Source organism: Anneissia japonica, unplaced genomic scaffold (assembly GCF_011630105.1).
Source record: "Anneissia japonica isolate Jap-2015-1 unplaced genomic scaffold, ASM1163010v1 scaffold288031_len342695_cov171, whole genome shotgun sequence".
In the NCBI taxonomy this organism is placed as follows: domain Eukaryota; kingdom Metazoa; phylum Echinodermata; class Crinoidea; order Comatulida; family Comatulidae; genus Anneissia; species Anneissia japonica.
In genome coordinates this window covers 290,992-304,278 of record NW_022725829.1, presented here as the reverse complement: position 1 = coordinate 304,278, position 13,287 = coordinate 290,992, and the positions used below count along the sequence as shown (strand labels likewise).

The window sequence follows — 13,287 nt, the reverse complement described above, 5'->3', positions numbered from 1 at the left end:
AAAAGCGAGAGTATTCCAGTGGATGCGATCTACAACCTCTGAATTTGCCTAGTAACGATGAATTCGTCGAGAAAATGGTAATATTTTATGAGAAATAGTCTGTATTTCTCATTTTTTATATTCTTTTGCGTAAAACTAAAATTCATGCCAATATTTTTCCATGATTTATAATAATTGGAGTAATGCAAATGCATATTTTCTAAAAAAAGTCATTTTTAGTGAAATTTTGCCGGGAATGGGGCTTTAATGTATCAGTATTAAATTATGTTATGGAAAAATATTATGCCTACTTGTTATTCAGATCTGCATAAACAAAATTTAAATCCTAGATTTACAAACATGAAAATTTCATACAAGTTGTAAATATTTATTTTGATATGCCAAATTAATAAACTAAAACATTACCTAGTTAAATGAGGCCTGGCGAAGTATTTTGATGATGTTTATATTAATAATTCAATAAATGTAAACTGTATATTTATTTATTGGACCTAGGCCTAATCTATATATAATTGTTGATTTTTAATGATTATTGTATTTTCTCCTAAGGTGAGGCCTATAATTACAGTTAAGCTAAAAAGAAAAAATCAAGTAAATTTGAAGCACTATTTGTACAGGGCTAACCAAGCCAGGCCTGCGAAAAGTAATGCCCAGAACACAAAACAATTCCCTACCCTACAATACATTGGTTGCCATACGACAAATGATAATTTCATAACGGTTTTTAAAAGGTTCCCGTGAAAATCATTGCGTTTGCGGGGCGGCAAGTGGGAACCGTATCCCTTTTGTTACGTTGCGTCACGTAAGAAGTGCAAACTCAACTTTCCGTAAAGAGGGGGAATACGAAATTGCTGGAAGAGCATTTCCATACGCTGCGTTGCGTACATTGCGTTGCGGCAGGTTTTCTGCAAGTGGGAACCAAGCTTAAGGTATGTTTGTCCAATCCGATATGTACGAGGAGAGTTAACAAGTCTATTGACCTGGTGATTCTCATTGTTTTGCATTTAGTGGTCCATCTGGTTCATCAAGCTCCAGTTATAAATAATATCCAGGTCTTGCTGGAGTATTGAATTATTATTGTTGTTTCTTATATTTCTATATATATACAGTGTCATATCTGCATATTGGTAAATATTGGAAGATACAACCTCTGGGAGGTCAAGAACAAATTAAATAAGGTAGGACGAAGACTGAGCCCTGGGGCACGCCTGAAAGACACCTGCGGCGGAACGTTATTGAAAGTGGCTGGTTTTCATAATGTCCAATATGCGAGCGAAGCGAGCATCTAGGCTGGGAGCGAGTGGGGGTGCAGGGGCGATGATCCCTGGAAGCTACGGATATTTTACGAGGTTTTGTGAATTTTATAAGTTATTTTATAGGCATCAAGCTACTGTAATTATGACTTCATATTTTGTTTTAATTTTAAGTGGCGGATCCAGGAATTCGAAATAGGCCCAGGGAGGGTACATTCATAGATAGAATATCTATACTGATTATGGCACCTCTAGATGGCAGGAAATTCCACTCTCATTCTTAAAATTTGAATATAACTTGGCCTATATCTCCATTAAAAAAAATTGAACAATTTAGCCTCCCCCCGCCCTTGAATGCGTCACAGATTTCCGAACAAAGTCAAAGTCGAGATTGCTTCTACGATCTCAATGAATTTCCCTCCGATGGATAAACATTACCCTTCTATGTAGCCCAGAAATGATACTCCAACTGTGGCGGGTCCAGGAAGTCGATAGAGGGGACCCAGTGAGGGTTTTGCGCAAATAAAATGTCCACTCACATCATCCGGGTAACTGTTGGGGCTGAGGTAAGAAAAATATGATTATGGCACCTCCAGATGGCCGGAAATGGCACTCTCAGATTAAAAATTTAATATAATTTTGTCTGTTTTCTCCAATTTCTTTTTTATAATTTTTTAAAAATTAGGAAGTTGGGGGCCCGTGGTTAGCATAAAGAAAACTAGAGCGTCGCTCCATTAAGAGTGCCTACCTCCCCCCATATTCCTAAATACAGAATTCACGAAGGCAGGTGATTTTTTTTTCATGCTTGAGGGTGGGTTTAAAGGAACTTTAAAGACGCGTGTATACAGACGTTAATCAACATTTGGTTGCTCAACTCAAAAAGGGAACTTGTAATACTCTTTAGAAATTTTTTAAAAATCTATATTTTATAATGGTAATAATAGATCAATTTATAAGACGAAAATAAACAAGGTGTCTAAGCACCAAATAACAACAACAACAACAATAATATGCAGCGTTCGTAAAATGTTTGTCACTGGTGCTGGAAACAGTCACAAAAGTGGGGGGGTAGGTCCCCCCAGTGGAAAAAGTGGGTGGGCCAATGGCTCCCTGCCCTCCCCCGCTTCCGCCGCCTTTGCTGAAAGAACAGGACATGACCGAGATGATTCACCTCTAAAAACTACATTTTGAGACATGTTGCTTAGATAGAGACTAGTTATGCATTATCTTAAAAAGAATTATAGAGTGACTAATCCTGTCAAAAGCTTTACTCCAATCATTAGACACTGCTTGACAACAGTGATCCAGAACCCACTGATTGAAAAGCAAGCTACAACATATAAATGTGAAAAAACCATTTACAATTACCCCCAAGGCATGCTATAGTACTGTAAAGAACAACAATAACAAACGGTGCTATAAATGAAAATTAGAGGGTACCGTAACCAATATTTTCCATCAATGGATATCATGTAACGTTATTTTTCGATAGATGCATACACAGTTTGATTTCCAGACAGAAATGTTGGCACATGACCTAACTCACATAAGGCCCAAAAAATAAATTGTTTGTTTGCCCTTCTATTTTTTAAATGATAAAAAGCCCAACTCATCTGATGGAGTAACATTAACCCACAGTCAACATTTTCCAATGAATGTAGGGCTAGATTGGCAATATCTTACATTAGACTTTAGACAAATTTGAAGGGCATCTGGTAAAAAATAAGGATCAAATCGCACACATTTTTTTTTTAATTTGTAAAGGAAAAAAAATAATAAAAACTTTGTTTAACTTTTGTTTATTTAGCCGCCCCCCCCCCCTTTTTTTTTTATTGAGTTAGGGGCGGGTGATGACGGCCAACCAAACGGCCAACAATTTGTTCAGGCCTAATGTGCAGTAGCTTTGCAACCTAATGAGAGAGAGCAGCTTAGCTCAGTCGGCTAATCTGGTGGTAGCCGCTGTGTGTGCGCTGAACCGTGGAGATCTCTAGGTCCCCGGTTCAATTCCATTGCTGCCTCTCCTTGTGTTTTAGTTAGAGGGCTGAAATACAAGTTACAATAGCGCACCGTCTTTCGGATGACACGCTTAAGCCGTTGGTCCCGTGTGCATTATGGCCCATGTGCACGTTAAAGAACGCAGTACACTCTTCGGGAAAAAAAAAGTAGGGGATTGTCTCCCGGTGTACTGCCCAATCACCACCAGAAGGACCCCATTGGAAATAAGTCTTCTTCTAGACATTCGTGGGCTATCCTTGGTGTTTACACCGAATAAATCCATACATCCAATGATATACTGAAATTTCCGTAAACTTGAAACTGTAACTTCTAATAGGCCCGATTGGTTGTTGTAGCGTTACGGCTGCCTACTGTTATTACTCTGCATTTATAACCCTTTGAGCACTAAATTTAGATTCCGTGCCTAATTCTATGACATGTCTTAAAATTCAATTTAATTTTGTGAATTTTATTCAAATTTTAAAATATGCTTGGTTATAGTTCAAACTAAACGTTTTAAATAACTTTATCTTGCCAGTGGCGGATCCAGGCTATGGGGTGCCATACGCAGCAAAAGTCCATGTTAAAATCAAAATGTAATTGCAACATTCAATGTCTAATTTATCAGAACGTAGGCGTAAATTTCTCAAAATGAGATCTAGTTTCCCAAAATAATGTTCTAATTTTTCAAAACGTAGTTCAAATTTTCCAAAATGTAGTTTCTTTAAAATGTAATTCAAATTCAAAACGTAGGTCTGACTAGATTTCAGGTCTGACTTGATCAAACGCCCTCTCCAAATTCTGTTCCAAAACGTAAATCAAAACCAGCCAAGCTAGACTTGCCTATAGAGATTAAACAACTAGAGTGCTGACAAGATGGCGAAGCTTTGCAGAGTTATGTATGTGTACCATTCAAGATGGCCGTCGTAGTAAAGCGCCACCCTCAGGTTTAGTATACATATTATTACCATAAATAAGCCCTCTGACTGACTATTATTTCATTAATGATAATGAGTATGTATATGGTAATAACAAATTATTAAACTATCGTAGCCAAAACGAGGCCAAGCATCTTAATCTTATTCAAAAATAAAGTGCCAAGGAATGAAAATTAAAATCGTGTACATTACACTCATACACCGCAACGCTCGAGTTTCAAACATACGGGTAACTAGCTATACTGAACCATGTACTGAACTTTCTGTGTAAATTGAGGGCTCAACTGCAAATAGTGGTGCTTAGGCGAAATTTGATTGGCCTAAAATTTATGGCAGTCATCTTGGATGGTACACACACACACACACACAGCTCTGCGTATTTAGAACATCGAATACATTGCAGTTAGCGCTCTAGTATTCTTATTATATCTCTATGGACTTACCACATGTCTTATTTTTTGTTATTTTTCTCATTCTGGACAGCGTCACCAACGAGAAAAAGTAAATCTAGTATGGGACGCCAATTAAATTAGGTATGGCGCGCACTAAGTGCAATATAGAGTGAGTAACCCAAAATTAGGGCCTGGAACCCAGGCTGTACAGCCAGCGATTTTTTTTCCGTACAAAACATTTGCATGAAACTCCACTCGGGCCGTCTCGGATTGACTCGACTCGAGCAGGCAGGCACTTCACAATGTCGTTACGCTCGAGTATTCTCTATTACTGTATTGTTCTTTGTTTAGCTACGGTAGGCCTATTAAATCTTACCGATTTATGTGATGTACGTCTGTAAAACTGTGAGCTTCTTGGTTTGTTATCAAATGTAATACTACCTACAACAACAACAGCTAGTACCACCACCACCAGTAGTATAGGTACTATCAATTAAGGCTAGAGCAAAAGAGGCTAACCTAGTTAAGTCCTACCTATAGGCCCTTCCTAGACTATATGCCCCTAGCTAAGCTAGGGTCCAGGGCCTGACACAACAGTCACGCTTCACATGACATTGAGTGAAATTTTGAAAAAAAATTTAAACACATTTGAAACACGAAATTAAAATGGAACAGTGGGTAAGAAAAATATTAAATAATAAAATTAAATATATTATTCCGGCATTTATGAACTTGGCCTAAACCTTGTAATGTAATTAATATTAAATAATAATAATAATAATAATAATAATAATAATAATAATAATAATAATAATAATAATAATAATAATAATATTAATAACGATTAATAATAATAAATAATAATAAAAATAAATAATAATAAAAATAATAGTAATTAAATAAAAATATATAATTTCGCCATTAATTCACTTGGCTTAAGCCTTGTAATCAAGAAGCACCTACAGTACAATACTATTTGCTAGGTCTATAATTAACAACTAGGCTTCATTCATTCATTGGTGCTCTACTATTTTGGCAGGTCCTATGAAGATGTCATCCCTATTTTAGAGCTGTCTATTCTCAGCTTTTCTTTTAATGTCAAAATAACTGTCACCCTGTTTCATGACCAATTAAATGCTGTTCTTTTCCTTCCTCTTTGTGCTTTCCTCTGAAAGCCGCCTTCTAAAACTTTTTTGAGTAAGTGATCACATTGTACATGACAAGTTCAAATAACAATGCAGCTAAATTAAATATTACATTTGTCATTTTAAACGACCCATTAGTTATTAGCATGGCAACGTCAATTGCTTAACAATGGGCTGAAAGTTTCAAATGAGCTTTCTTTGTTTTTGTAGGTAACTTTGATCAGAGGGTAAGGATGCTTTGATCTTAATTCATAAATATGTCATCTACTAAATGTTTTGATTGGTCAAACACTTTTGGTACTTGTGCATATAAGCTTGCAAATATAGATAATTTTTCATTCATGATGACATAATTAATGTCGAAATAGTGAATCCCGACACGATGGCGTGCATTTCGATACTAGGAGTATGTATAATACTATCTCAACGTCAATGTGTTCTTCAAAATCAGACAGCGAGCGACAATGCTGTATCTCAGAGGTTTTGTAGACGTTTACAGTATCTTTGGTTGATGACCTTTTGACCTCCAGAATTGAGATTTTGAGTGGAGTTTCATGCAAATGTTTCGTACGGGAAAAAAATCGCCTACAGCCAAGCTGAACTTTCCACAAGTCTCTAATTTATTGATTTTTCGTAGTATTAGCACATTTCGGAATTTGGAGAGTGCGTTTGATCATGTCAGACCTGAACTCTAGTCAGACTTACGTTTTGAATTTGAATTTCATTTTAAAGAAATTAGAACTACATTTTGGAAAATTTGAACTACGTTTTGAAAAATTAGAACTTCATTTTAGGAAACTAGATCTACATTTTGAGAAATTTACGCCTACGTTTTAATAAATTAGACGTCAAATTTTGCAATTACTTTTGATTTTAACATGGATTTCTGCTGCATATGGTACCCCATAGCAGGCCAGGGTGGCAAAAAAGGCACTCGTCCCCTAACCCACCCCACTCCCACCCCTCAGCGGCTGAAATATTTTAAGCGACACCTGACCACGCCTACTTTGCTCTTGTTTGGGTCATCGCCCCCATTCCCCGATCGGGGACCTCGGACCCCGTCGGGCAAATCCTGGCGCCACACCTGATTGAATACAATAAAATAAATATCAAATAGTTTATTAAATTTATTATATCCCACTTGAACTGTTAGGCGCTGTGTTTCCTGAGAGCGCCATATAAATGTTCGATGCGATTATCCAGATCCGATTGCACCTCCAATTTCAAGGAAAGAGAGAGAAACTTATTCGAAGTTACTCTGCAGGACTCATTTTAACTCGAAATCTCTGTATCATTAAAATAATTCGATAGCGACATTGATTAATTGTTTTAAGTACCACAAAAATAACGCGTTTTATTAAATTAAATTATTTATTAAAGTTGTCATAGCTTTGTATCTGGCGCACCAATTTATTTAACCTAATAAATGTTATTTTCACTCTAATTACGAGCTAATCACGGATTTTAACTCCATTTACAACTCGAGAAAAGCACGTCATCACTCCCCCTCCTAAAAAAGTTTTTCTTTCTCTTTTCCTCCCAATATTTTAATTTCTGTCGCCGCCATAATGAACTTATTGTTGTACCAGGTAATCCTGTAAGATACCGGTAGTATAATACACACTCCAAGTATCGATATGCACGTCATCGTGTCGGGATTCAATATTTCAACATTAATTATGTCATCATCGATGGCGTTCATTTCGATACTTGGAGTAGGTATTATACGATCTTATCTGACATTAATCAGTGGACCTTTCGGTAATGCTATAAAATACGGTAATGTTAATCGATAAACACAACGGTATGTAATGTATGCTAATAGAGAGTGCCAATCATTTTACACCGTTTGATATCATGTAATGGTTCTTCGTCAAATAATTTTGACGATATACATATATTTCTATATTATTTATACCTGTGGTATTAGCGTATGAACTTCTACTGGAGGCTTATTAAGGATGTACTGTCCCTTGAAAATTACCAAAATCATAAAAAATAATTTTCAAATTAACTTACTCATTTTGCAGTAACATACAAATTATTAACTTGAGCATAGAAATCATTTATTTAAAAAAATGTGTTCCCTGGATAACTATAATAAAAACACTTCCAGTGACTGGAAGTGTTTCTATCATTGTTTCGCTGTAAAATAATCGTTTTTATGGGTAAGCATTTTTAAATACAATAATTTCTATGTTAAAGTTGATAATTTTTATGTTACTTCAAAATGGGCAAGTAAATTTCAAAAATGATTTTCATGATTTTTTTTTTTTTTGATTTTTTTTGCAAGAGACAGTACATCTTTAAGTCTATTGTTTATAATTTAATCGCCGTTCAGTGTTGAGGAACGCCTTCGTGCACTTTGTAATGACTGCCTGTCACACACTTTGTAATACGCAAAGCTGTCGCACTTTCTAATAAAGTCTGTCGCACTTTGTAATAACTTGTTTCATTCAACTATTATTAGAATTAGAATTTTAAAACTGGGTAACTTACTGCGTTGTATTTAGTCCTAAATAAATCTACCAGTATGTTGTGAGGTTTTGTTGCGCTCGTGTATGGTAATACAAGGTCAAGGTCATATACAAGTTTTACAAATACTTGTGATTAAAATTTTAAAACTTGGTGGCTTACTGCCTTGTATTTAGTCCCAAATAAACGTATATTTGGAGATTTTGTTTTATTGCGCTCCTGTATGGTATTACAAGGTCAAGGTCATATACAAGTTTTACAAAATACTTATGATTATAATTTTAAAACTCGGTGGCTTACTGCGTTGCATTTAGTCCCAAATAAACGTATATTGTGATTTTTTTTTATTGCGTTTGTGTATGGTACTACGAAGTCAAGGTCATATAGGCCTACAAGTTTTATAAATACTTGTGATTATAATTTAAAAACTCGGTGGCTTACTGCGTCACCAATGTGGTTTTTCGGTTGGTCGCGCTGACATTTCGGTTTTTCGGCCCCTCCCCACCAAAAAAAAAAATTACTCCACATTCTTCTTTTTTTTGGGGGGGGGGGGTAAAATAAGTCAACTTTTAAGAAAATGGGTCCACATTATTTGAATTTACACGTAAAGTTGGTCCAGCCAGATGTCCCGCAAGTTTTTATGTTGGTATAGTATATACAATGTATGCGCGAGAGACAACACACTCTTTAAAAAAAGGCCCTACAGTATTGATAATTTTGTAGATAATAGCCTAATATTATTGCTTATTTTAGACATGTTCTGTTGTAATAAAAAGGGTTTCAACTGTGGGTGTTCAACCATACTCTTCATTATTAGAGGTCTACTACTCAGTAAGACTGTCGCGGCACTCGACCCATCATGGATAAATCGCATAAATCCTGCAAACTGCGGCAGGAAACTACCTCATAAGATCAAGGAGGCGTTACATTGAATCTTCTATGCCTCCAATTGTCACTCACTCGCGATGCACATAACAGCTGATCACTGAGGCTGACAGAATTGAAAACAGCGCAAAGAGCAAGAAAGTTGTGATGCGATTATTGAGGGCCCATGACACCGCAGGGGCGGATCCAGAAACCTTCTGACGGTGGGGCCCCAATAGATTTCTTTTGTATTATTGTATTATTATTTTTAAAAAAATAATCTATATAATAAAAGAATAGTGTATTTGTTTATTAATGAAATGTCGAATTTAGATAAGGCGGGGGCCTTTTGCCATAAGTGCAACGGTGATAGTAGGTTGGTCAACAAAAGCCTTACTCAAAACTCAACTTTTATTATTATTCTTATTCTTATTCTTTTATTTCCAATTAAAACAGACAAAACACATAAAATCAACTGGGTGAGCTGGATGGAAACACTAAAGCGAACTTAATCACTGTGACTAATGTCAGTGTTTCCCACTCACCCAGTTTCACATAAAATAAATACTATATACAAGATAAACATATAAAATATTTAAAAAGATATCAAAATCTATTACATAGAAAACTTTATCTAAAAAAAGTTCGTTTCTATTACAGAGTAACGTGATGGCAGCGGCTTTCGCGGACGAACTAGAAGATGAACTCCAGTGCCACATACATTTTGGTATATTAAAGGATACCAAAATCCTACCATGTCATCATACATTTTGCGAAAGGTGTTTAGATGTTTGGGTTGCGCAAAAGGAGGGCGTCCTAATATACCCTTTGTGTAACACTAATCATGGTCCATTTCCAAATGGAGCGAAAAAACTTCAAAAAAATTACCAACTCAAACGTGTACTTGAGGTTATAAACAGAGAATCAGAGAAGCATGTATGTGTAAGATAAAATCATAAAGTTGTTGCATTCTGTAGCACATGCTTGGAATGTGTATGCCAAGCATGTCTGAACAAACATCAATCCCACGCAACTCAAAACCTGGATACAATCAACCAAGAGCTATCACATAAACAGAAAATCTCGAAAAATTCTCTACAACGAGCACAAGAGTCATATGGCCAGCTGAAAGAAAATGAACATATGGAGAAAGAAATGCTGGCTGTCTTTATAGCACAATGTATAGATGCTGTGAACTCATTTTGTGACAAAGCTGTATTCGAAATAACAACAGCCGTTGATAAAAAATCCTCGATATTGAAAAGCACATGGCTGAATTTAAAGAATTACACAACGAATACAAAGAAGGAGAAACTATTATAAATACGATTTCAAAGGAGTCTGTAGATCTACCAGAAAATGTACAGAAAATGTGGGAAAAATTAATGACCATCAAATCTCTATCAAACACATCAATTGGTGTCGAAAATCCTTACCTCAGATACGAAATTGAGAACCCTTTTAATACCCAAAATATATCCGCTGGCAAGTTGATGCTTGGAACATCTGCAGATGTATCTTTATCGAAGATAGTGGTGAATAGGGATACCGAATTGGTGGATGCAAGTGTGTATATATCAGTGAATCTGCAAGATGTTGTTTTGAGGGTTATGCAACCCGACTTGTCCAAAGGCAATATTCAAAATATAGACGGCTTGTACGTATTCGTTCCTACAATGATTGGTGATCATAAGATCCACGCTTACATTTATGGAAGGGAATTGTGTAATTCTCCATATGATTTAAGGATCTCCCCAACATTCAACCAGAAACTTGAAAAATTTGGCAACGTCAAATACAAAGCAGCCCATGACGTGGTTGAGTATAAAAATGAAATCTACGTAACTGACAAAGGAAACAATCGCATTGTCGTCACTGATAAAGATGGTGTACTGCAACGGGAATTTACGTTTAAGCTTATAAACATGGCTCATGATTTCGACCCATTTGGAATAACAGTATCACAAATAGGTGTTGTGCACATGACAGATATTCGTAATCACGAAGTATTCTTGTCTGATACGAATGGTAACTTCCTTAAAAGATTCGGCAAAACCCAATTGAAGAAACCAAATGGAATTGCATTAAAGGACAATGGTGACATACTTGTTGTGGACTATGATGATCACCGTATCTGTGTGTTTGACAAAACGGGTGTATTTAAACAATATTACGTAGGCCAAGGTAAAGATTTTGGTAATTTTTTTCACCCGTGGTTTATTAATATGCAGAGCAACAACAGCTGGGTCGTGACAGATTGTAAAAATTTCCGTTTTCAAATTATCCCTCTCAATGGTAATGCAAGACCTGTGCCTGTGACTGTATATGGCAGGGGAGCATTTGTTAGAGGTGTGACAGTTGACCCTAATGACAACATCATAGTTAGTGTACAAGCAAAAACATATCGCAGGTATTATTATGTGCTGATGTACAATTCAGACGGTATATTTCGTGGATGCATTTCAGAGGAAGATGTTCTTTTGCGACCACGTGGGATGTGTGTTACTAAGATAACAACTGATAAGCAAGTTCTTCTTGTTGCTGATGAAACTGGAGTTTTGCAGTTTCGCTTGATCTGAAGATATTTCAGTGCATAATTATTTAGTTAGGCCTATTGTTTTGTTAAAGTGACAGACAGTCCTTATACAATATATATAATGTATATATATTATTGTTATAACTTCAGTATATAGGCTACGGTATATAATTAATACACATCTTAGATGTTTTTAATCTTTTTATTGTAGTTTCTGTATACCGTCAATTATTCTATCTCATTTCCAACAACCAACTTTGTTTTCAAGGTGAAAACACAATGGAACAAAAGAAAAAAAAATATGAAACTGAAACTTCTTATTCCTCATCGGTTTTGTTAAAACGCAATGATAGGATCCACAGATTTAATGTTATATGCTTATAATAATGTATCATAACGTATCATGGTTATAATGATGAAAACTTTCATCAAAAAAGCGTCACATAAAATGCGATGGAACATAAGAGTTGAACACGTTCAAGTTTTTTGATACAATTTGATAATTTGATATGACACCATCGTATCCATATATGGACACGTCAAATTTTTTTGTCACATAAAATTTGATAGTAGGCCCCTAGACAAAGCTTTACAGTAGCGTACGCGTATTCTGATAAACAAAACATTAGAGATTAGATTAAACACTTGACTAAATGAACTTTTCGAGAATGCCAAACAAATTTAAATTTAACTGACCAATGGAAACGTGTTATTTAGTTCTGGGATACGCGCAACTTCTCCCACACAAATGACAAATGTTTGTGTAATCTTAGCAACAATATTCAAGGGGCGGACTTAGTAAACAATCAATTCATGTTTTAGAATAAATTTACATCTTCAATAACTGTGAAAATATGAACATAACCTTTATTTTCTTCATGAAAAATAAACAATTACAATAGATAAGAAACAATGATTTTTGTGTCTATGCCCACGCGGGTGCAATGACACTATGTTGTCGTCTGGCAGTTAAAGATGGCTGAAACCTATATATATATGCTGTCTCTTATACACATCTAGATGTGTATAAGAGACAGTATATATACTTTATTTTTTGTATACATATATTGGTTAAAAGTAGGCCATTAACATTTTTTTAAAACTGTGATTGAAGTTGGTAGATCCCCACTGGAAACAAGTCTTCTTCTAGACTTTCGTGGTCTATCCTTGGTGTTTACACCGAACAAATCCAATCCAATCCAATCTTTATTATTTATTAAGGCAAGTCAAATGGCCGAGTGGTAAGGCAGGGGCGCCGCTAGCTACAGCCTTAACATCGGCACTGATTCCAGCCGCTCCTTGCCCATGGTTCGGTTAGTAGAACCAAGTCTTCTCTGATAAGGACTTAAAATGGAGGTCCAGTGTATACATCTGGCTCGTGTGCACTTTTAAGAACCCATTGCATCTTTCGGAAGAGTAGGGGGTTACCCCAATGTTATGATTCATTCCAGCCCCTGTCGTTGTGGAATGATGTAAACATGTATCGACCATGAAACGCCTCTTTACGGCTGCTATGTAGTTACTGACCACGCCCATACCCAATTCAGCACAATGACGCTGCAAGTTATGGGTTTTCTCCTACTTTTACCTTTACCTTTACTTTTACCCATATATTGAGATGATGTTTAATGGATGGTGCTGACAATAATGAGGAATATTACTGACTACTACTATAATATTTTGCAAAAT

At 35.9% G+C, this 13,287-nt stretch overlaps 1 protein-coding gene and 1 long non-coding RNA gene across 4 annotated transcripts in view; one reads left to right on the top strand and one right to left on the bottom strand.

The window, feature by feature from the left end:
• LOC117112931 overlaps positions 1–5,079 on the bottom strand; it is a 14,217-nt gene extending 9,138 nt beyond the window's left edge. Inside the window, exon 1 of the long non-coding RNA XR_004446111.1 lies at positions 4,955–5,079. This is a non-coding gene — a long non-coding RNA (uncharacterized LOC117112931). The remainder of the gene's footprint in view (positions 1–4,954) is intronic.
• Positions 564–12,071, top strand: LOC117112930 (tripartite motif-containing protein 2-like). Of its 3 annotated transcripts, XM_033256152.1 has the most exons (3): positions 564–929; positions 1,110–1,178; positions 9,723–12,071. In XM_033256152.1, exon 3 carries the CDS (start codon positions 10,331–10,333, stop codon positions 11,639–11,641), a length of 1,311 nt encoding a protein of 436 aa, XP_033112043.1. In that variant the 5' UTR covers positions 564–929; positions 1,110–1,178; positions 9,723–10,330; the 3' UTR covers positions 11,642–12,071. The 3 variants fall into 3 exon arrangements, with proteins under 3 accessions (XP_033112043.1, XP_033112044.1, XP_033112042.1); XM_033256153.1 differs by lacking the exon at positions 1,110–1,178; XM_033256151.1 differs by lacking the exon at positions 564–929 and having other exon boundaries at positions 953–1,178.
• The last annotated feature ends 1,216 nt before the right edge of the window (positions 12,072–13,287 follow it).